Below are 19525 nucleotides of genomic sequence, written 5' to 3'. Positions count from 1 at the left end.
GGGCTTCAGGAGCCAATGAGGGCTCCACACTACCTTGGGCAGGAGCAGGTGTGCACTTATAAGGCTTGTTGCCATCGTGAGTAGGGAGTGGACTGAGGTGGCACCTGTGGCAAAGAGGCTGTGGTGGGATAAGGAGATGGAGCCGGGGCAGATGGAGGGCAGCAGGGCTCAGTGACTAACACGGGGTGGGGGGGGAGAGGCGGGCCCTGGAGAGCTGCCTGCTGCCTTGGGCTGACTGCTGTTTGGCACATTGAGTCCAAGGTACCCGTGGAACCCAGATGCTCCAGAGGTGCTTGGGTGGCTGGTGGGTTGTGTGGCTCTGTTGCTCCAGACAGCTGGGCCAGAGCCAGGGTGGGGATCCATCATCAGCTCACAAGTGGTGACCAGGCCTCCTGTGGGTGGGTGACAGCCCAGGGAGTGCACCCTCACCTCACAGGTGAGTCAAATTGGGCACCGTGGAGCTGGGGTTACACTCCTGATGGGGCAAAAGGGGTCCCCTTGCCTCTCCCTGACACATGGGGATGAACCTGTCACACTCTGTGACAGGCTAGGCCTTCCCAGGCTGGCTCCAGCCGGCCGCCCTGGTCCCCAGCCCCCAGGGAGGGCAGCCCACCCCCAGTGGCTGGCTAAGCCATTCATGGCAGTTGGGGGCTCATTTTTGGTCTAGAGCAGTGGTTCCCAACCAGGGGTGATGTGGCTGTGTCTCGAGACGGTTTTGGTTGTCACATCTGAGTGTGTGTGGTAGGGGTGCGACGGCATCGAGCAGGCAGAGGCTGGGAGGCTGCTCAGCATCCTACGTATGTGGACAGCCCCCACCACAAAGGATCATTTCATCCAGACGTTGACAGCGCCCGGGCTGAGACACCCTGATCTCTGGAATAGGACGTGTCGGGGCTGGAGAAAGTGTTCTTCGGTCTCGCTTTGTCCAACCTTTTCCTGGCACAGATGACAAGGTCCAGAGATGGCCCTTGGCCAAGGCCCCCCAGGAGGTGGGGACAGATGTCCCAGGCCACACCCCTGCCTTCCCACCAACACGCAGGCCCCGGGCTGGCCACGCAGTTGAGCCTTGGCAGTGCCGTGGCCAGAACAGAGGGTGGGGGGGTGCTTATCTCTGCCCACAGGTGGCGAGGGCGAGGCCTGGCCCGTCTGCGGGCCTCGGTTTCCCTGCCTCCATGGCGGTACGTTGTGGAGCTTGGCGCTGCGCCCCACTGAGCCCTATCTGGGGGTCCCCACACCCCACTCAGAACTGCTGAATCAGGCCATGGTGTGGCTTGCCCTTTAATCTTGGACTGGGGGATCTACACGTCGGGAGGGTGGGCGAGTGGCCTGGCCAGAGGCCTGCGGAGGGATGGGGGTGGGAGGGCAGGGCCACAAGGGGCCCGGGGAGGGCGTCAGGTGGGAGGCTCAGCCCCCATCGTCCTCCGTCTTCGAGGCCGGTCCCCGCCTCTTCCAGTCCCAGCTGGACCCCAGCCAGGGGTGCGGATACTCCCGTAGTTCTTGTTCCCCTGGCCACATCCCGCCTGGGCGCAGGGCTGACCGGTGCCAGGTCCCAGCTCTGGGCGGAGCAGCCTTTCAGTAGCCCGCGGCCTCCCCACGCTTCCTCGCGTCCGACACGGCGTAGACACAGGTGCCCTCCCGGGCCGCGGCCTGCACCACGTTCAGGAAGTGGGACCTCGGGGCCTGGCTCTGGCCGCGTTCTCCGAGCCCCCTCTGCACCTCCTGGAGAAGAGACAGGCAGGTTCACGGAGGCGAGGGGCCTGGGCAGGAAACGGGAAAACCCACCAGAAGGCGGGACTGGGCCCAGGAACGAGCAGGGAGGACCAACTTTGGGGCCCTTGAAAGCAAAGCCTTCCAGAAGGCTGACGCTTAGGCCTTCAGAGCCCTGAGTCTCCCCTACATCAGCAACTGCCCAACTCAAGGTCCCTCTCCCTGCCGGGGTCTCCCCGCCCGGGACTCCAGGACATTAAGCACCAAGAGCCGGTGCCAGGTATCCAGGCCCAAGGACGGGAGCTCTGCCGGACCACACAAGACCCACGATCTCCACACACAGAGGAGAAGACGCAGGACCTCGGACACCCAGGAACACAGCGACCAAACCCCTCAGGACCCGACACCTCGCAAGTTTAGGGCCAAATTGGAGGATTTGGCTCGAGAAGGACCGGAAGCTGCAGGTCCCATTCACTCCGAACACCCACAAATGCGAGGAAGTTCAACCCCCGGCTGGAGGCACCGGTCGCCCCAGAGCAGGAGCTGCGCAGGTCACGAGGCCCACAGGCTCAGGCCCCAGACCCCGAATCTGGGGACTTTGAGGAGATTAGAGACCAAAGCAGGCCCTTGGCCCCGCGGTGTTGGTTTCTAAGATGCTAAGTACCTGGCCCCGGGGTTATAGTCCCCACACTACCGCTCCATAGGGGCAAGAACCCCGCCACATGGACCCATGTTTCTCCATACCATTTTGGACTAATGGGCTCAGAACCTTGCCCCTCCGGGCCTGAGATTCCAGAGACCCCTAGGTACCAACTGCAGTCCCCGGTCATCAGGTGATGCCGCACGACCTGAGCTGCTGCAGGGCGAGGTCTTCGGAGCCCTGCCCCTTGGCTATAAGTCTCTCTGTGCCTGATGTACGCGTTGCACGTCTTACACTTAAAGGCCGAGATCCTCACTGCTGAGGCCAGAACTGGCCTTTCAGTCCTCAGAGACTGCATTCTTTGGAGTCTAGTGGCCCAACTCCAAGACCCTGCGGATCAAAGACCCTCCCTGCCCCAGTCCCTGGGCTGCAAAGGTCCCTGGAGACTCAAGGTCTCCAACCCAGAGTTTAGGGTTTTCTCCCTGGAAAGCCCTAGACCTGCACAGCTGACACTCCAACTCCCCAGGGGAGCTGCCGACATTGGGTTCGTGGGATTCAGCCCCCAGACTGTCATCTCCCAAATTCTCAGAGTCCAAGTGAGGTCCTCAGAGCACCAGGTCCTGAGAATTGATGTTTGCCAAATAAGGCCTCAGACGAGGAATGAGGAGGAAGGGGTAAGAGGATGTGCCTGGATCCTGAGAGCCTCCAGAGACAAGGTCCCTGGAACCCGAGGACGCTGAGAGGGACATCCTGCCACTGGGAGGACCCTGAAAAGGGAGACAGGGCCTCAGACTCCAAGAGTTTGTCTACCAGGCTAAGGTCTGAAGACTAAGGTTCTCAGGGACTAGCCGCCTTTGGACGAAAGGCCCCCAGTCTATGGTCTGCAGAGTTGCGAGGGCCGTGGAAGGCGGCCTTGAGACTGAGACACGCTCATAACAGGAAAGGCGCTTCAAGGACCTTGAACCCCAGCTAGCTGAACTGATCTTGGGTGTAAAGTCTGGAGCCTTCAAAAGCCGTCAGTCTTTTAAATAGATTCTAACAAAGGCACCCGCCAGGCCAGAGAAGCCCTGAGGAAGCTTGTCCGCCAGAGGGAAGGGAGTCAGCCGAGAGAACTCAGCTCCTGGGCTGTGGCCTTTTGTGGAGAAACCAAAAAATATTTGTAAGAACCAACACCAACACATACCCCAATGCCCCAGAACAAAATCACTCTGCAGACTCCCATAGGAAAAACAGCCTCTGTTATGAGTAAACTCGCAAATGGAAGTTGCAAAATCACACAAGGAAACAAATCACCATGAGGGAGAGTCTGAGAGGCCACAGCCAGGAAAACTAGCTTCCAAAAAAATGGTGTAGACAGACCAGAGACCAAGGTGCTGAGGTCCTCAGCCCAGGAGAGGTGTAGACAACACCCTGTTCTCTGCCTTCGAGGCCACAGAACTGCCCTGGAAGCCACTGACTGCCTCCCCCATTGAGGACTTCAACTCCTGTGGCCCCCAAAGCTGAAGTGAGCCTGGCCTAAGACACTCCGTAGCTGAGCTCCTCCCAGGGGCCTTTCAGCAGCACGGACTTGGTGGGGTCACCACCACCTAGTGAGGGCTTGGACTTCAGCCTCACCTGGCTGAAGCTGGGCTCATAGGACACATGGCCCTTGCTGTCGACGTGCAGGATGGGGGCCGCAATGGCTGCTCTCAGGTCAAAGCCAAGCCACAGCTTGTTCATGATGGCCTGGGGGAGAGAGCGGGGGTCCAGGCAATGTGGGGGCACCAACTACCCTACACCAGCCCTCACGCCCCCACCCCAAGGAGAGTTGCCCAGAGCGGGGACTCTAGCAGGAAGCCCCAGGCTCACCTGGGCCACAGCAGAGATGATGAGCTCCCCGCCAGCCCCGCCGATCACCAGCTTCGACCCCTGGGCTTCGTTGATCAAGATGGAGGGAACCATGGACGATGGGGGCCGTTCACCTGGAACTGGGGGCCAGACAGGTGCCACCTGCAGCCTTACTTCTGGGCCAACACCCTCCAGGGGCACCACCCACCCTGTCTCCTTTCACCACTGAGCACACAGTGGCCCATCCGAGGGTTGGCACACAGTGCCCGGCCTGGCCACCTTCCCTCCGCTCCCCAGCAGGGCCCCTGTGGAACCTGGGTGGGAGCCCCCGCTCTCACCGGGTTGGGGGGCGACGCTGGAGCCCGGGCGGCGTCTCCAGCATAGGTCGAGAAGCTCGTTGTTGAGGAGGATGCCGGTCTGCGGTGAGTACACCATCGCTCCAAAGCTGCAGCCGGGGGGACAGAGCCGGGGCTGGGGCCACCCTTGCAGGACCCCCTCACCTCACACATGCCCTTCAGTATGCTGGAGCTGCTGTTCTCTCCCTGGCACCACCCGGGAGGGGTCCCCAAAGATCCACCTGCGCCCCCCACTAGGATGCCCAGGTTAGTCCTGGCTCGGGGCCACCCCGGCAGTAGCCTTTTCAGCCAGAGATGTCAGGGGTACAGGAGGGGAAGAGGGGAGAGGGCAAAAGCAAGGTGCCACCCTGTGGGGTGAGCAAGGGGGCCGGGGGTGGTCGGCCATGCTGGTGGTGCCTGGCGGTGCAGGGAGTGGAGCTGAGGGGCTGCCTGCCTGCCCCAGGCCCCCACGCACGGTGTGTTGATGGTGCTGGTGGCTGCCACGGCGCTGCCGTCCTCCGCCAGCACAGACACGTGCGCCGTGCCCATCCTGTGGCCCCAGGGCCCGGCCAGGTGGTAGTGGCTGGGCTGGTGGTCCCCACGGCCATCGATCTGCTGGCGGATGTGCTGGGCAAAAGCCTCCCCCAGCAGGTCTCGGGAGGCATTCTGGGATGGGCGGGCAGGGGGCGTGGGCAGTGAGGGGCCTGGGGGATCATTGGGGGGTCCTCTCCAGTCTGCCTTCTACCTAGTGGCCAGAGGGGCCTCCCTCAAGCCAGCCTAGACACAGACCCTGCCTGTCACCAGGCCCTTTGAGAAATGGTGCCACTGCTGTACCTGCCCCATACCTGCCACCCCAGGGTCCCTTCCAGCCCTGCCCTGGGCCACTGCCTGTCTGACCTGGCCGAGAGCCACGTGCAAATCTCTCCAACCTCCCCCCTGCCAGGCCTGACCCTCCTTTCCTGCCAAGCCCTGGAGCAGGGAAGAGGGTGCCCACCAGCCCCAGGCAACCTCACCTGGACTTCCCGGTGGCTGCGAGGGTCCCATAGCCGCCACCTCTGCCCCTCGGCGAACTTGAGCGTCTCCACGAGGTGGTGGTACATGTTCACGCTCCCCTCGGGGCTGGCCACCGACTCTGCCGAGAAGTTGAACCCTGGGGAGGAGGCAGGGCGCAGGTGGGGCTCACCGTGTGGGGGGCTGGATATTGGCCCCCCAATAAGATTCATCCACATCCTAATGCCTAATGCCCAGAGCCTGAGAATATGACTTTATACGGCACAAGAGCAAATATTACTTCAAATGGCAAAGTATGTTAGGGAGTTGAGAGGAGCAGATTATCCAGCGGGGCCCTAAATGCCACCACCTGTGTCCCTATAGGATGGACATGCAGAGGAGAGGAGGAGGCCCTGTGAACCCAGACGCAGAGACTGCAGTGATGCGGCCACGAGCCAAGGAACGCCGGCAGCCCCCCCCTCCCCCCGCCCCATGCTGGATGAGGCTGTGAAAATGGTCGGGATCAGAATGGAGTCGCTTTTGTTTTTAAAAACCCTGACAAATAGGGCTGGGGAAGGCTCAAAGGCAGGGTTCTCACACTCGTATTCCTGCAGAGTTGTCACGAGAGACTGCAGAAACCACAGTACTGCACAAAAGCCACGCGACCTTACACAAAACATGCATCTCCAGGGACATCTGTCCAGCCACTGCCCGTCCACCCTCGGGCTGTGATTCAGCTTGTAGTTAAGAATAATTGTCTCAGGCTGGGCATAGTGGCTCACACCTGTAACCCTAGCACTCTGGGAGGCTGAGGCAGGAGGATCGTTCGAGCTCAGGAGTTCAAGACCAGCCTGAGTAAGAGCGAGACTCCGTCTCTCCTACAAATAGAAAGAAATTAGCTAGACAACTAAAAGTATATACAGAAAAAATTAGCCGGGCATGGTGGCGCATGCCTGTAGTCCCAGCTACTCGGGAGGCTGAGGCAGGAGGATCGCTTAAGCCCAGGAGTTTGAGGTTGCTGTGAGCTAGGCTGACGCCACAGCACTCACTCTAGCCCAGGCAACAGAGCGAGACTTTGTCTCAAAAAAAGAAAAAAAAAAGTGAGGAGGATTACGTACTCATTTTGCGATAATATTCTTTCTTCTTTTTCCTTTAAAAGCATTCGTTTTCCTTTACCTCCCTGAATATACATGCACACAGTTTACTATGACACGTACATTCCCACTGGGACGCCTGTTCCTGAATAAACCTCCTTTTCTTTTAGACAGCCTCGTTTGTTTGTTACGTAGGTTGACAAGGCAGAAAACCGATTCTCCTGCAGAGCCCTTGGAGGGAATGTGACCCTGTGAACACCTTGACATTGGACTTCTGGGCTCCCGAACTGTGATAGAATAAATTTCTTTCTTTCTTTTTTTTTTGAGACAGGGTCTCGCTCTGTTGCCCGGGCTGGAGTGCAGTGGTGTCATCATAGCTCACAGCAACCTCCAACTCCTCAGCTCAAGTGATCCTCCTGCCTCAGCCTCCTGGGTAGCTGGGGTTACAGGCACATGCCACCATGCCTGACTAATTTTGCTTATTTTTTGTAGAGACAGGGTCTCGCTCTTGCTCAGGCTGGTCTTGAACTCCTGGCCTCAAGGGATCCTCCCACCTCAGCCTCCCAGAGTGCTGGGATTACAGGCGTGAGCCACTGCGCCCCGCAAGAATAAATTTTCTTGTTATTTTAAGTCACCAGGTTTGTGGTCGTTTGTTACAGCAGCCACACGACGCTAATACTAAGCTAGCCTTGGGCAGCCCCAGGCCCCAGGCACCGCCAGGACCCCGCTGCAGGCTGCCCTAGGCTGGGCTGGGCGTCATGCTGGGTGCACACCCCTGACCCCTTGCAGAGCCCACCTGCTCCTGTGCCCTGGGACTGGGTCACTAGCTGGGAGCAGGACTCCAGGTGGATGAGGTCAGACCTTCAGCAAAGCCCCGAATATGGACTGAACCAGAGGCCAGCTCTGAAACTGCCACCCTGGTGGGTTCACACTGCCCTGCCTTCCAGGTCATGCTTCCCTTAGTCCAGCTCCTAGAGGATGAGGCTGGGCTGGAAAAGGCAGGGGCCACCCACGGGCTTGCAGGTGGGGCTCCCAGAGGGGCGGGTTCTGGGTGGGGGCCCCCGGGTCTTACCTCTCAGCACATTGAGGATGAAGCCCAGAATGGCGCCCCCTGCAGGCGGCGGCGGCGAGTACAGCGTGTAGTCCCCCAGGGGCACCTGCAGCGCGTCCACCACTTCAGGCTGGAACTCGGCCAGGTCCTGCAGGGTCAGAATGCTCCCTGGGGTGAGACAGGGAGGGCTCCATGTACAGAAGGGGAAACTGAGGCAGAGAGGGTTAGCCGCCGGCTCTTCGTCACACGATAGGTTTCCCCTCGTCCCCTAGCCTCATGGACCCGGGGGGTGACAGTGGGTCTGTGCACAGTAGCCTCAGGGCTGGGCCCTTGGAGCCAGGTGTTGGGGGCGGACAGAGGCCGGAGGCTGGCGGGTTGGGGAGAGGACGGGAGGGTGGGAGCGGGAGCTGGACGCCCAGGCCCGCTAGGCTGCGGTGACTCCCCTCTGCTGCCCGAACTCTCAGGGCCCCTGCTTCTCGGGGTCCTTGATCACAGGGGCCCCAGAGGCAGAAGCCGGAGAGGGGCCTGCCCGGGGCCGGGGCGCAGGGCCTGGGCGAGGCTGACCTTCCTTGGCAGCGTCCTCCACCAGCATGCGGCCCAGCCTGCCTGTGTACAAGGCCTCCGCACCCTCCGCGGCCACCGTTTCCAGGGTGGCGGCCAGCGCAGGCCACGCGAGTGGGTCCTGAGGCTTCAGGGGTTCTGTCCCGTTGAAGAAGAGCTGCCTAGGGGGGCATGCGCACAGCCTCAGGGTGGGACCAGGGTGGGGATCTTGTGCGGTCCTCAGGACCCTATGGGGGGACAGCCCTGCCCTGGGGTCCTGAGGTGCTGGGGTGCCCAGCAGGGGGACAGGTTCTCCAGGAGGGGGTGGAGCTGGCACCACCCTCCCCGCTCACAGCCCTGGCCCAGGGAGGGCACGTCCCCCAGTGGGGCCGGTGTTCACTTGGGGCCTGTCCCCTCCACACCCCTGGGAGAACCTGTCAGTGGGCTGGCAGGTGGGCAAGGGGGCAGCAGAAACCCTCGCGCCACACCACAGTGACAGGGAGCCCAGGGCCCGAGTGCGGGTGGCAGAGCCGCAATCCACGCCCCTGGAGTCCTATCACTTGGACAATAGAGTCCCCCCCACTCCCGGGGCCTAAGCCCCCCGGAGTTAGGTTCTGCCATGTGGAGCCGGAGGTCTGGGAACTGAAACAGGAAAGTACTGGCCGTCCTGGCCTTAGGGCCCCCCGCGCCTGAGGATCGACCCCCCAGCACGAGGAGAGACCGAGGCGGAGCTGGGCGCAGGCTGGGCTCAGACAGGACGTGGCCTGGAGCCCGGGGCCACCGCGTGGGGCTCACCTCAGGCTGGACGCTTGCAAGAGAGGCCGCAGGAGGCTGTGGTTCAGGAACCGGCTGAGGACGGGGGGCGTGCGGTGGCCCCCTCGGAGCAGCGCGATGCTGGGCTGCAGCAGCCGCGCCCAGGGCAGGCGGCCGTGGCGGCGGTGGGCCTCGGCATAGCCGCGCAGCTCCCCGGGCACCCCGATCCACCGGGCCCCTGCGCCACACACCCCGCCCTCAGCCCTGTGGCTGCCAGTTCCGCCCAGGGGTTCCCCGTCACCCCGCACGTGGCCCCCCTGCCATGGCAGCCAGAATGAACTTTCTGGAGCCCGCATTGACTTCGTCCCTCCCTGTTCAACCTCCCTGGCGCCCCCCAGGCCCTGCACAAACTGGCCCCGGAGCCCCGCCCCCCCTCAGCGACCATGTCCACTGAGCCCTCGGGGCATTGCCCAGCCTGGCCCCTCCCTGGATCCCCCCCTGGAGGGCCCCTCCCCCAGGAGGACCTTCCCAGCCCCAGAGCGTGGGGACTGCCCACGGCTCCCGGCCCCTAGTGCCAGGGTGTCCCAGCCTGCCCAGGAGGCACACTGCCCCTTCAGGGGGGTGCTCTGGTCCGCCCCGTGGCCTGGTGGGCTGAGAGTGGGGTCCCCTCCTCAGCCTCACCTGTGCCCAGTGGCTGGGCCGTGGCGCAATGGTTCAGCAGGCCCGGGGAGGATCCGGCCGGCACCGTCTCCCGGGCGTTGATGACGTCCACCTTCCCTGGGGTCGGGGCAGGGCAAGCAAGAGGTCATGGCCCCCTCAGACAGCCCTCGCCTACTCTAGGCCTCAGTTTCCCTCTCTGCATCATGAGATGGCTCCTGTGCTAACAGTCAGGAGAGAACCTGATACCGGGCTTTGCACAACCAAGGTGAAGGGGGCAGGTGGGGACCCCCCGGAGCACCGGGAAGGGGCTCGGGCAGTGGTTGCCCAGTGGTGTGGACAAGCTCATGGTCCCCGTGGGGGTCACGCGGGGGCCCACCTGTCGTTGCATTGTAGATGGTGAAGATGACCCCTCCGCCCAGGCCCATGCTCTGAGGGTTGATGATGCCAGTGCAGACCAGAGTCGCGATGGCAGCGTCCACAGCTGAGCCCTGCTGCTGGAGGATGGCTCTAGGGGACGAGACTCAGAGTCAGCGGCGGGGCTCCCCTCCCCCAGCCTCCCCACCTGGCAGTCACTGGGGAATGGTGACAGGCAGGCAGCCCATCTGCTGCCACCAAACCCAGGTTGGGGCAGAGAACACACCAGGCCACCCCTTCAAATCCAGCCACTCACAGGTCCACAGCACTCTACAGATTGCAAAGTGTGATGCCATTTACACTGACCTTTGCCATATTCAAGGCACATTTCAGTTTGCAAAGTCCTTCTGCTGCCATTATTCCCTAGGTGCTCCCAGCAGCACCCACTCATTTGTCACAGGCAGATCCAGGCCTAGGCCACCCCTCGGTCCCTCCCACTGGTCCCGGAGCCCACCCTAGGACACCACTCACTGGAGACACGCTGGCCCAACGCCTTCGGGGCTGCCCTTTGGGAGGCAACCCCAGGGTCCTGCCCAGCCACCAGGGCACAATGCTCTCTGTCCTCGGCCTCCCCATCTGTCCATGGGCAGCAAGGGAAACGTCCTTCAGCTCCGAGGTGCGGGTCAGACTGGCCTGTGTCCTGAGGACCCCTGTCCCTGGGACACGGCCCTGCACAGCTCACCGAGGGCTGCCTCCTCCCGCACATCCAGGAATGCTCGCCAGCACAGAGAGGACACCAAGGCCCAAAGAGGGAGTAGCCCTGGCTCCCTTGCAGATGACACCCCATGGGACCTCTGGCCTCAGCGGCCCCTCAGCTTGGGTACCTGGAGCCTGACCGAGCCAGCCCATCTGGGACTCCAGCACTGCCCAGTCCCTGAACCTGTGTCCCTGCTCTGGGCTCACACGTGGGCACACGGAACCTCGGAATGGCACAGAGAGCACGGAGCCAGAGGCATGAAGGAAACAAGGCTGCTGCAGCCAGGCAGAAGAACTAACCTTTAATGAGATTAGGACACTATAAACGAAGCCAAACGACAAACTGAGGGGGAAAACCCTGCCAATTCCCACCCTAGACAAAGGGCTCATCTCCTTACTAAATGGAGCGTGCCTTCGCTTCCCCAGCCCGCTGGCTGCCCGCCTGCCGGCCACCCCCCCTCCACCCAGCCTGGAAGCCCTTCCTTCTGCAGGCAGCTTCCAGGACCCCCTGCGCCAGGCGCTGTCTCCCTGGCCTCCTGCTGTCAGGGCTCGGTCCTGGGTCCTGGGTCCTGGGTCCTGGGTCAGCTCATCCAAGCTCGTGGCATACAATGCAGCCTCTGTCCTCATGATCCCAAATTTTATCTCCAGGCCAGTGGCCTCCCCTGCACTCCAGACACGCAGGCCCAGCTGTGCACAGACCTCCCCTGGGTGTCTGGGAAGCACTTCCCACTTCCCACGACCTAAAGTGCACTTTTGACTGTCCTCCTACCCCTGCCCCCTTACGGCCCCTCTCCTTGTCCTCACTTTTAGAAAATGACACGCCCATTCACCCTTTCACCTGACACATAAACCTTGGAGTCATCCCTGGCTGGTCACTTCCTTCTGTCCCCACATCCCCACCCGCCGGCGAATCCGGCTGGTTGTACCTCCACCGCCCCACCCTGGCCCAAGCCAGCAGCCTCTCCTACCTGGGCCCCTGCGGCTGCCTTTTTCTCTTACATTTTAGCAAAATAATCCATTAAATGTAAATCAGACTTCCTGGTATTGGGAGACTATAATTCAGGCCAAACTTCCCACAGAGAACTAAAAAACCCAGGAACATAGAAAATATTTGCTCAAAGGCATCGGAGGTAGTGAATTACAGGGCTGGAGAGAGGCAGGGCTGGCATTTGGAGCGGCTTTTCCCTCAAGGTAACTGTCAATCCCGGAAGAGGGGCTGAGAGGCAGAGCGGTGCACTTTGAAAAATTTTTTTAAAGAGATAGGATCTTGCTATGTTGCCCAGGCTGGTCTCCAACTCCTGCTCCAGCGATCCTCCCTGCTCTGCCACTCAAGTAGCTGGGACTGCAGGTGTGAGCCACCGCCTGGCTAAAGCAGTGCCTTTGACATCCTTGTGTGGCTGGGGGAGGGGACTGCTGTAACACCCCACACTTGACGGGGGGGGGGGGGGGTGGGGGGGGGGGTGCGGTACTCACTCCAGGAGTGACGGCCAGAAACAGAGCAGCCCTCACGAGCACTGGGACCCAGCTTCAAATCATCTGCCACTCAAACTGGGTGAAAGAGATCCCAGAATTTCAGAATCCTAGCCTCAAAATTATGTCTAAAAACTATTATACAATTTTTTTTTCCTTTTTTTCTTTTTCTTTTCCTTCCTGACGTGCACATCCTGAAATATTATACAACTTTTATACACGCCCTCCGGCGTGAAATTAAAACCACCAAGCCAACGAGGAAATGAGACAGCAGGAATGAAGCCCAAGAGAAAGCAGAGACAACTTTAAAAAGAGCCACAGGATCTCCGGAGCATGAAAGTTTCAGACCCCAGACTTTACCTGTATTCAAGGATATAAAGGTGAGATAAAGAATTTAATCAGAGAACTGGCAACTATAAAAAAATGGAATTAGGAGCCCAATTCTAATAGCCGATTAACAGCAGATTAGACACAAACACGGAAAATGAAAAAGGTTAGTGAACGGGGAGGTAGTTTGGTACAAAATATCCAAATTGAAGTACAGACAGGAAAAAGGATGGAACGTGCAGGAGACACATTGAGAGACACAGGGGACGCCGTGAGAAGGTGTAAGTCACGTGAAACCCGAGACCCAGGACAGGAGAGAGAGATGGGGAAGAAGCAAGGCTGGAAGAGATAAAACCGAGAATTTTCTGAAGAGCCACCTAAACACAGCAATGTAAAACTGCTCAAAGCCAGAGATAAAACTTTTCAAAAGGAAAAAACACAGATTGCCTTCAAAGGAGCCAAAGCGGACTGAGGGCTGGCTTCTCAGCAGAGACAAGCGAATGATGTTTGCAAAGTGAGTAAAGAAAACACCTGCCAACCTGGAACCCTGCGCCCACTAACGATATCCTGCAACAGTGAAAGTGGAATGAAGATATTTTTATACATAAAGAGCAACAGAAGCGGTAAATGTGTGGGTAAATCTAAATGAATGTTATTGGTATAAAATTATAGTAACATAGAAAACGGTCCTATCTTTTGGGGTTTAAAAATAGATAAAACATACTGAAATACTTATGGGTAAATTATATATCTGGGATTTACATTGGAATAATATGGGGCAGGTGAGTAGAAGCGAATACACGTGAAATTAGCGTGGCTGTAAGATTGCTGTTGGAGTTGGATGAAGGATACATAAGCCCTCATTACACAGTTCTCTCTACTTTCATGTAGCTCTGCACTAGCAACATAAATAGGTCTAAAGGACATTGAATACACGCAGACACATATATGCATACATACATTCACATATTTAAAATACTCAGAAACAATAGCATAGAAGTCATTATGGGGTAAATTTAGTTAGTTCCAAAGTTTTATATAGGAAGAGGATAAAAGTACTAACTGATGTTAGACTTTGATAAATGAAGGATGCATGTTGTAATCTCTAAAATAATCTACTCTAACCTTTTTTTTTTTTTTTTTAAGAAATACAGGGTCTTGCTTTGTCACCCAAGCTGGAGTGCAGTGGCACAATCATAGCTCACTGCAGCCTCAAACTCCTGGGCTCAAGCGATCCTCCTACATCAGCCTCCCGAGTAGCTGGGACTACAGGTGTGTGCCCCCATGCCCAGCTAATTTTTCTATTTTTCCTAGAGATGTGGTCTCGCTCTTGCTCAGGCTTGTCTTGAACTCCTGACCTCAAGCAATCCTTCTGCCTTGGCCTCCTAAAGTGCTGGGATTACAGACATGAGCCATCTTTTTTCTTCTTAAAAAGGAAAAAAAAAAAAAGAAACACAGGAAAAATAAATCAGTGTTTCCCTCTAGAAGAGCAAATAGGAAATGGGAAAGGTAATATGAATGGGACTAAGACCTCTGAGTGTGCCTTTTTATATACTTTTGACATTTTATTCAAAAGTGAAATTAAAACAAAAAGGATGAAAAAAGAAAACCCTAAAGAATTAAGCTAATCGTAAGTTGAACTGATAGCACAACCATAGAGAAAAATAATTTAATTAACTGTACATCTTCTTGGTATACAGGCTAAGAACAGCAACACCAAGAACCCTGCAAAGACATCTTGAATTTTACCTAGCAGATCTGTTATCTGTCGTGGCGCTGTGGCTGAAGTAATCCTGCAACCGTTTCGTGAGTATTTTGGGACGGAGCAAGAAAATCAATGTGTGTATATTCTCGGACACCTCTTTCGCCAGGGCAACTGGGTGGCTAAATGCAGGGAGGGAAGATCGCGACGATCCCTGTCGTGGTGGATTTGAACTGGAGCTGTCAGTCTGGACTCACGTTAGCTTTTGGGGTTTTTTGTTTGTTTGTTTTACTTTATAAATATGTTTTTTTCTGGCTCTGTGAACAGAAGCAACCTGCAAGGAGGGCGTCCCGGTCGGAACAAGCACTCCCAGCATCCAGCTCTTAGTTCCTAAAATACCTTCTCCACCAAGTCCCCATTTCTGATCTGGGTGAGGGAGTGTTCAGGTTGATACTGAACATCCCGGGCTAACAGGCAAGAAAGTTCTCCAACACCAGTCAAGACATGTAGAAGAACATAGTTGCTGGCTTAAAGCGGCTCCCACTGCTCACATTTGTGACAATTTGAACATCAAAAAGAATAATGGTGATGGATTATAACATTGAGTTAAAATAACAAGCTGGGAGCAGCACTTTGGGAGGCTGAGGCAGGGGGATCACTTGAGGTCAGGAGTTTGAGACCAGCCTGGGCAACATAGCAAGACCCCTGTCTCTACAAAAAAATTTAGGAATCAGTCAGGCATGGTGGTGTGAGCCCATAGTCCCAGCTACTCGGGAGGCTAAGGCAGGAGGATCACTTGAGCCCAGGAGTTTGAGACTTCAGTGAGCTACGATTGTGCCACTACACCTCAGCCTGGGCACCAGCCTTGGTGACAGAGCGAGACCCTGTCCCTAAAATTAAAAATAATAAGAATAAGAATAATCCACGAGTCACTAGTAATACTCAAGAATGTCAGGGTTGGGAGGGGGGCTCTTACAGGTCACCAGCTGATGAATGGGGAAGAAATGACAGGTTTAGAAAATCCCCCCTTTTTGCAAACACACATTTATGTGTTCAGACAAGGATCAAAATAGGGACATTACACGGGAAAATGACAGACCTCACCATCGCCACATTCCTGTTGTGTGTTTCCCAGGCACGCGGCTGGGTCCCCAAGCACATAAACCCTAGGACCCTGCACGCAGCGGCTGACTGCAGCAGAAGGCCCGATCCCTAGAGAGAACCAGGAGCTCACAGAGTGGGGACCTCTGGGAGGGACTGCTGGGGGCGGGGGGGTTGGGATTCGGTGGGGAGAGAGGGAGACAGGTGGGAGGAAGGAACCTGGGCTGCAGGTGGCCCCGGCAGACCTTGCATCCTCGTGGCCAGGGGTCCCCGCAGGGAGGGATCTTGGCCAGGAGGACACAGCACCAGGCACCTTCCTGAAGCCCCTGCCAGCCCCGGCATGGTCCCAGGGTTGAAAGATCCCTGCTCCACAGCAGCAGCTGGGGCGGCCCCAGGCTCCCTCCCACTCCTGCCTTCTTAAAACAGGAAGCGGAGGGAGTTGTGTGTCCCCAAACACTGGGGACAAACCACATCCTCCTGCCTCACTGAGGGAGGGTCCACGAGGGAGCAGCTCAGAGAACCCAACCCGTGAGATTCACGCACATGGCAGGGCCTGCCATGGGGACCCCGCACAGACTCGGGGAGACACAGTGGGCCCAGCCCCCACTCCCCGGGCCACATCCCCACTGGGGATCCTCCAGCCCCATTTGTGTCTCTGTAACTGCAGGTCTGAGTGGGCGCCACATCTCTGCATGTCCTCCTGGGCAGGCAGGGCCACCACCAAGGGTGGCAGGTGGCCTCACCCGCTGGGAGCCCCTGGGGAGACCAAGCAGCAGCCAGCCCCCACGTGTCCCTGAGCTGCCGTTCTCTGCCCTGAGGGAGGGGACAGAAAGCCCTGAGGAAAGCCCAGGTCAGGAGGGGAAAGGGGTGGTACAAGCAATTGGGGCAGGGACAGATGGACAATGGATGGATGGACGGATGGAAGAAAGAGTGAAAAGGTGAATGAATGGACAAACAAACAGAAAGAGAAAGCCTGCTGGAGCAGGGAGGCCGGGAAGGGGCTCGGCACACACTTTGCCCACCGGTGCCTTGGGCCAGGCCCAGCCCCACCCTGTCGCTCTAGGGCTGCGCCCCCAGGTTACAGAGCACCTGGCTCCTCACAGCAGCCTGCAGGACACACCTTTGGGAAGCAGACCCCTTAACTGGCAGGGAAGGGATGCTGGATTTCTGCGGGCCCAGTGGGAGGCAGGGGGCGGGGGTCCTGCCACGTTTCCCGCCTGCAGCAGCGGAAGCCTCCCTGGGGCTGGGCTTCCTGGACGAGGGTCAGGAAACGCCAACTGTGGCCCCGCTCCGCCACACCCTCACAACGGTCTCTCGCCCAGGCCCTGACACAGGGACGGAGGACAGGAGGGAGGGCACCGGGTTTCCCCGGTCTAAGAGACCCGAGGTGTGGTCCCGGGGTTGCGGGGTTGTGGGGACTGGCCCTGGCAGCACTGTGTGTGCCCCAGGAGGCTGGTACCCACATAGGGGGCCCCTGAGCCCCCTTGCCCACACCCCTTTGAGAGGACCCCAGCCTTGAAGAACCGACACAGCCTTGCTGAAGGGCCAGCACCGGTCATGGGGCAGGCTGGCCAGACCGACTCCCGTGTGTGTGTGCAAATGGGACCCCCTGAGCCCTGGAGCCAGGAACAGACTCATGCACCACCTACCCTCCCTGCCATTGCCCCGTCCACCCCGTGGGCACCCCCCCCCACCTGTTCTGGGCAAGGGCCCTGGGGCTGCCTCCTTGCACCCACGTCTGGCCAGTGCCAGAGCCCAAACTCACACAGCCCCTGCCTCACGGGCCAGCGTACGTGCAAACACACACACACACACACACACACACACACACACACACGTGCGCTCCCTCCGCTCCCTCACCACTAGTTACAAAGTCTCCTGCCAAGGGCCACCCTCCCGCCTCTAACTCACCGTCCAATGTCCGAGCAGACCTTGGAGTCAGCGGCCACAGCAGCGTGGGCAAAGGCCGGGGGGCCACAGCGGGCCTGGCGGTGAGAGAGGAGCACAGCCGACACGATGACAGCCAGCGCCAGTGTCAGCCCCAGCAAGACCAGGCTGACCGTGGTCCTGTGGCCCCAGGCCATGGCTCCGCGGCCAGGGGCAGAGGGGAGGCCGGTGGGCAGACAGACGGCCGGACGGATGGACAGATGGATGGACGAGAAGATGCACAGGTGGACCCACAGACGACTGGACAGATGACAAGTGGAGCCAGAGACAGACAAGCAGCAGGACAGAGAGGACAGTAAGTGAAGGATGGTCAGACAGAGACGGGCTCCCAGGTGGGTGGACAGACAGACAGGTCTGAACAGCGGCAGCGGACAGACAGCGGACAGACAGCAGGCGGCTGGAGGCTGCTGCGCTCCCCAGTGTTCACTCCCGAGGCAGAGTCGCTCACGCCTCAACTTCCAGTTTTCAGCTCCTGCCTGGTCCTTGGCGGGAGGCCAGCAGCACAGCATCCAGGGGAAGTTTTTCTTGCCGAAAGGAGCCAGCTGCTGCAGTTAACTCCCTCACTGCTAGCCGGTCCCACGGCCCCTCCTGCCGGCGCCCACTGTTACCCCGTGTCAACCCGCCTGAGGACTTGGTGCCTGCCGCACCCGGGAAAGCAGGGTGCAGGGCTGCCAGGAACCCCCAGGCCACTCGCCGGTTCCTGGCAAGGCTGGGAAAGCAGGGCTCGGGCGCCCCGACTCCCTCCCCTGGGTCAGGCAAGGCTGCCCTGGCAGCAGCTCGGCCTCCGCAGCCAGGTGGGGCTGAAGAGACAGAGGGAGTGGGGACCCAAGGTGGTGTCACTCAGGACCCAGGTTCATGTCCCTGCTCAGCTGCAGCCTGGCCTGGGAGGGGCTCGGGGTGACCAGGAGGGGGGCCTCGGCTTCAGACAGGCAGACTCCGGAGCACCAAACTCCCATGACTACAAGACGCCACGTGGGGAATGCAGACAGGCCGCGCGTCCAGCCCTGGGCACCCAGCGCCCGCTGCACCGTCTATCCCTGGGACCTGCCGTCCTGGAGATGAGCCAAGAGCCTCCAGGGAGAGGGGCTGCCCTGCCTGGGCCCCTGCCCCACTGCTGCTCTGCCCCTCCTGGCTGCGAGCTTGCTTGCTGGTGTCCATCCTGCTGTTCCCAGGCTGGCAGTGCCTCCGCCCCTGGGGACAGCAGCCTGGGCCCTGTCCTCCCCAGCCTCGGAGCTGGGGGTGTAAGGACCCTGGAGGAGTTCCCAGGACCAGGCTCAGCAGGGGGACGGGGGATAGGGACTGAGGGCAGGACTCCTCTAGCCCTACACGGCCCCCACATGTCCTCCCCGCCTTCCCTGGTGAGTGTCACCTGCCCCAGGTGTCTGCCCACCTCCCGGTGCAGCAGAGAAACCGAGGCCCAGAGAGGGACTGTGTTCTCACACTCACAGGCCACGCAGCCTGCCAGGCCCCCATGTCCAGCCAGAGTCCCTGGTCATCCCGGGCTGGAGTGGCCATTAGGGGCAGGGCTTCCCGTAAGCTGTTCCCACTGCTGCCTCACAGCGAGGGACTGTGGGCGCCTCCTCCCGCCCCCACCCAACCCCCACGCCACAGTGACATTGCTCAACCAGGAACCACAGTGCATTCCTGAGCCCTGGCCAGCCCACCCACCCCCTGCAGTCCTCGGAGGCCAGAGACCAGGGCAGCAGGGGAACGGGGCTGGGGACGGCCCCCTCCTCTCCCCAGCCATCCTGGCCAGGGAGAGGTCAGAGTGCAGAGGCTCCGGGAAGGGACTGGGTGTCACACTGGGCCTGGTCCGAGGCACAGCCAGGGAGGCTCAGTGGGGAAGGGCCTTGAGTGTCCTTATCCAATAGGTGATAGAGGACAATGGGAAGAAAAGACCACTCAAGCCCCCGAGGTAGTCCTGGGCTCCATGAGGCCTGAGGACCTGGGGTGAACCCCACCAGCGTTTCGGACCCCGGGATCCCCACATCCAGCCCCCACTTCCCTCGCTGCTGCGCAACCTGGAGCAAGGCCTGCCCCTCTGGCCTCAGTCTTCTCCCCTGCAAATGGGGCCACAGCCTTTCCTCTCAGGCCAACATAAGGGGGAGGTGACTTGCACACTGCTTGGCCTCCATCTTGTCCCTGGGGACCCGAGACAGCCCCCTAGGGCTCAGGCTCAGACCGGGGTGCACCCTGCAGGCATGAAGCCCCGTGGGCGTTTTGGAAGCACCAGGTTTTCTGGCCTCATGAAGGACAGTCCAGACCTGGCCT

General features: G+C 59.3%; 1 protein-coding gene and 1 long non-coding RNA gene across 4 annotated transcripts; one reads left to right on the top strand and one right to left on the bottom strand.

Annotated features, from left to right (window-relative positions):
• Positions 1-1260: 1260 nt before the first annotated feature.
• GGT5 (gamma-glutamyltransferase 5) lies at positions 1261-18128 on the bottom strand. 2 transcript variants are annotated; one of them, XM_045534225.1, is made up of 12 exons: positions 17219-18128; positions 9974-10104; positions 9619-9714; positions 8980-9175; positions 8209-8366; positions 7666-7812; positions 5523-5659; positions 4985-5175; positions 4513-4619; positions 4196-4314; positions 3962-4072; positions 1261-1719 (listed from the first exon to the last, which is right to left on the bottom strand). In XM_045534225.1, exons 1-12 carry the CDS (start codon positions 17761-17763, stop codon positions 1573-1575), a joined length of 2085 nt encoding a protein of 694 aa, XP_045390181.1. In that variant the 5' UTR covers positions 17764-18128; the 3' UTR covers positions 1261-1572. The 2 variants fall into 2 exon arrangements, with proteins under 2 accessions (XP_045390181.1, XP_045390182.1); XM_045534226.1 differs by lacking the exon at positions 17219-18128 and adding an exon at positions 10483-10629.
• On the top strand, positions 13743-14909 carry LOC123625710. Of its 2 annotated transcripts, none has more exons than XR_006730627.1 (3): positions 13743-13776; positions 14205-14310; positions 14534-14909. It is a non-coding gene; the product is annotated as an uncharacterized LOC123625710 (long non-coding RNA). The 2 variants fall into 2 exon arrangements; XR_006730626.1 differs by lacking the exon at positions 13743-13776 and adding an exon at positions 13971-14013.
• Positions 18129-19525: the final 1397 nt, after the last annotated feature.

This window comes from Lemur catta, chromosome 21 (genome assembly GCF_020740605.2).
Source record: "Lemur catta isolate mLemCat1 chromosome 21, mLemCat1.pri, whole genome shotgun sequence".
In the NCBI taxonomy this organism is placed as follows: domain Eukaryota; kingdom Metazoa; phylum Chordata; class Mammalia; order Primates; family Lemuridae; genus Lemur; species Lemur catta.
This window is presented reverse-complemented; position numbering and strand designations above follow the sequence as displayed.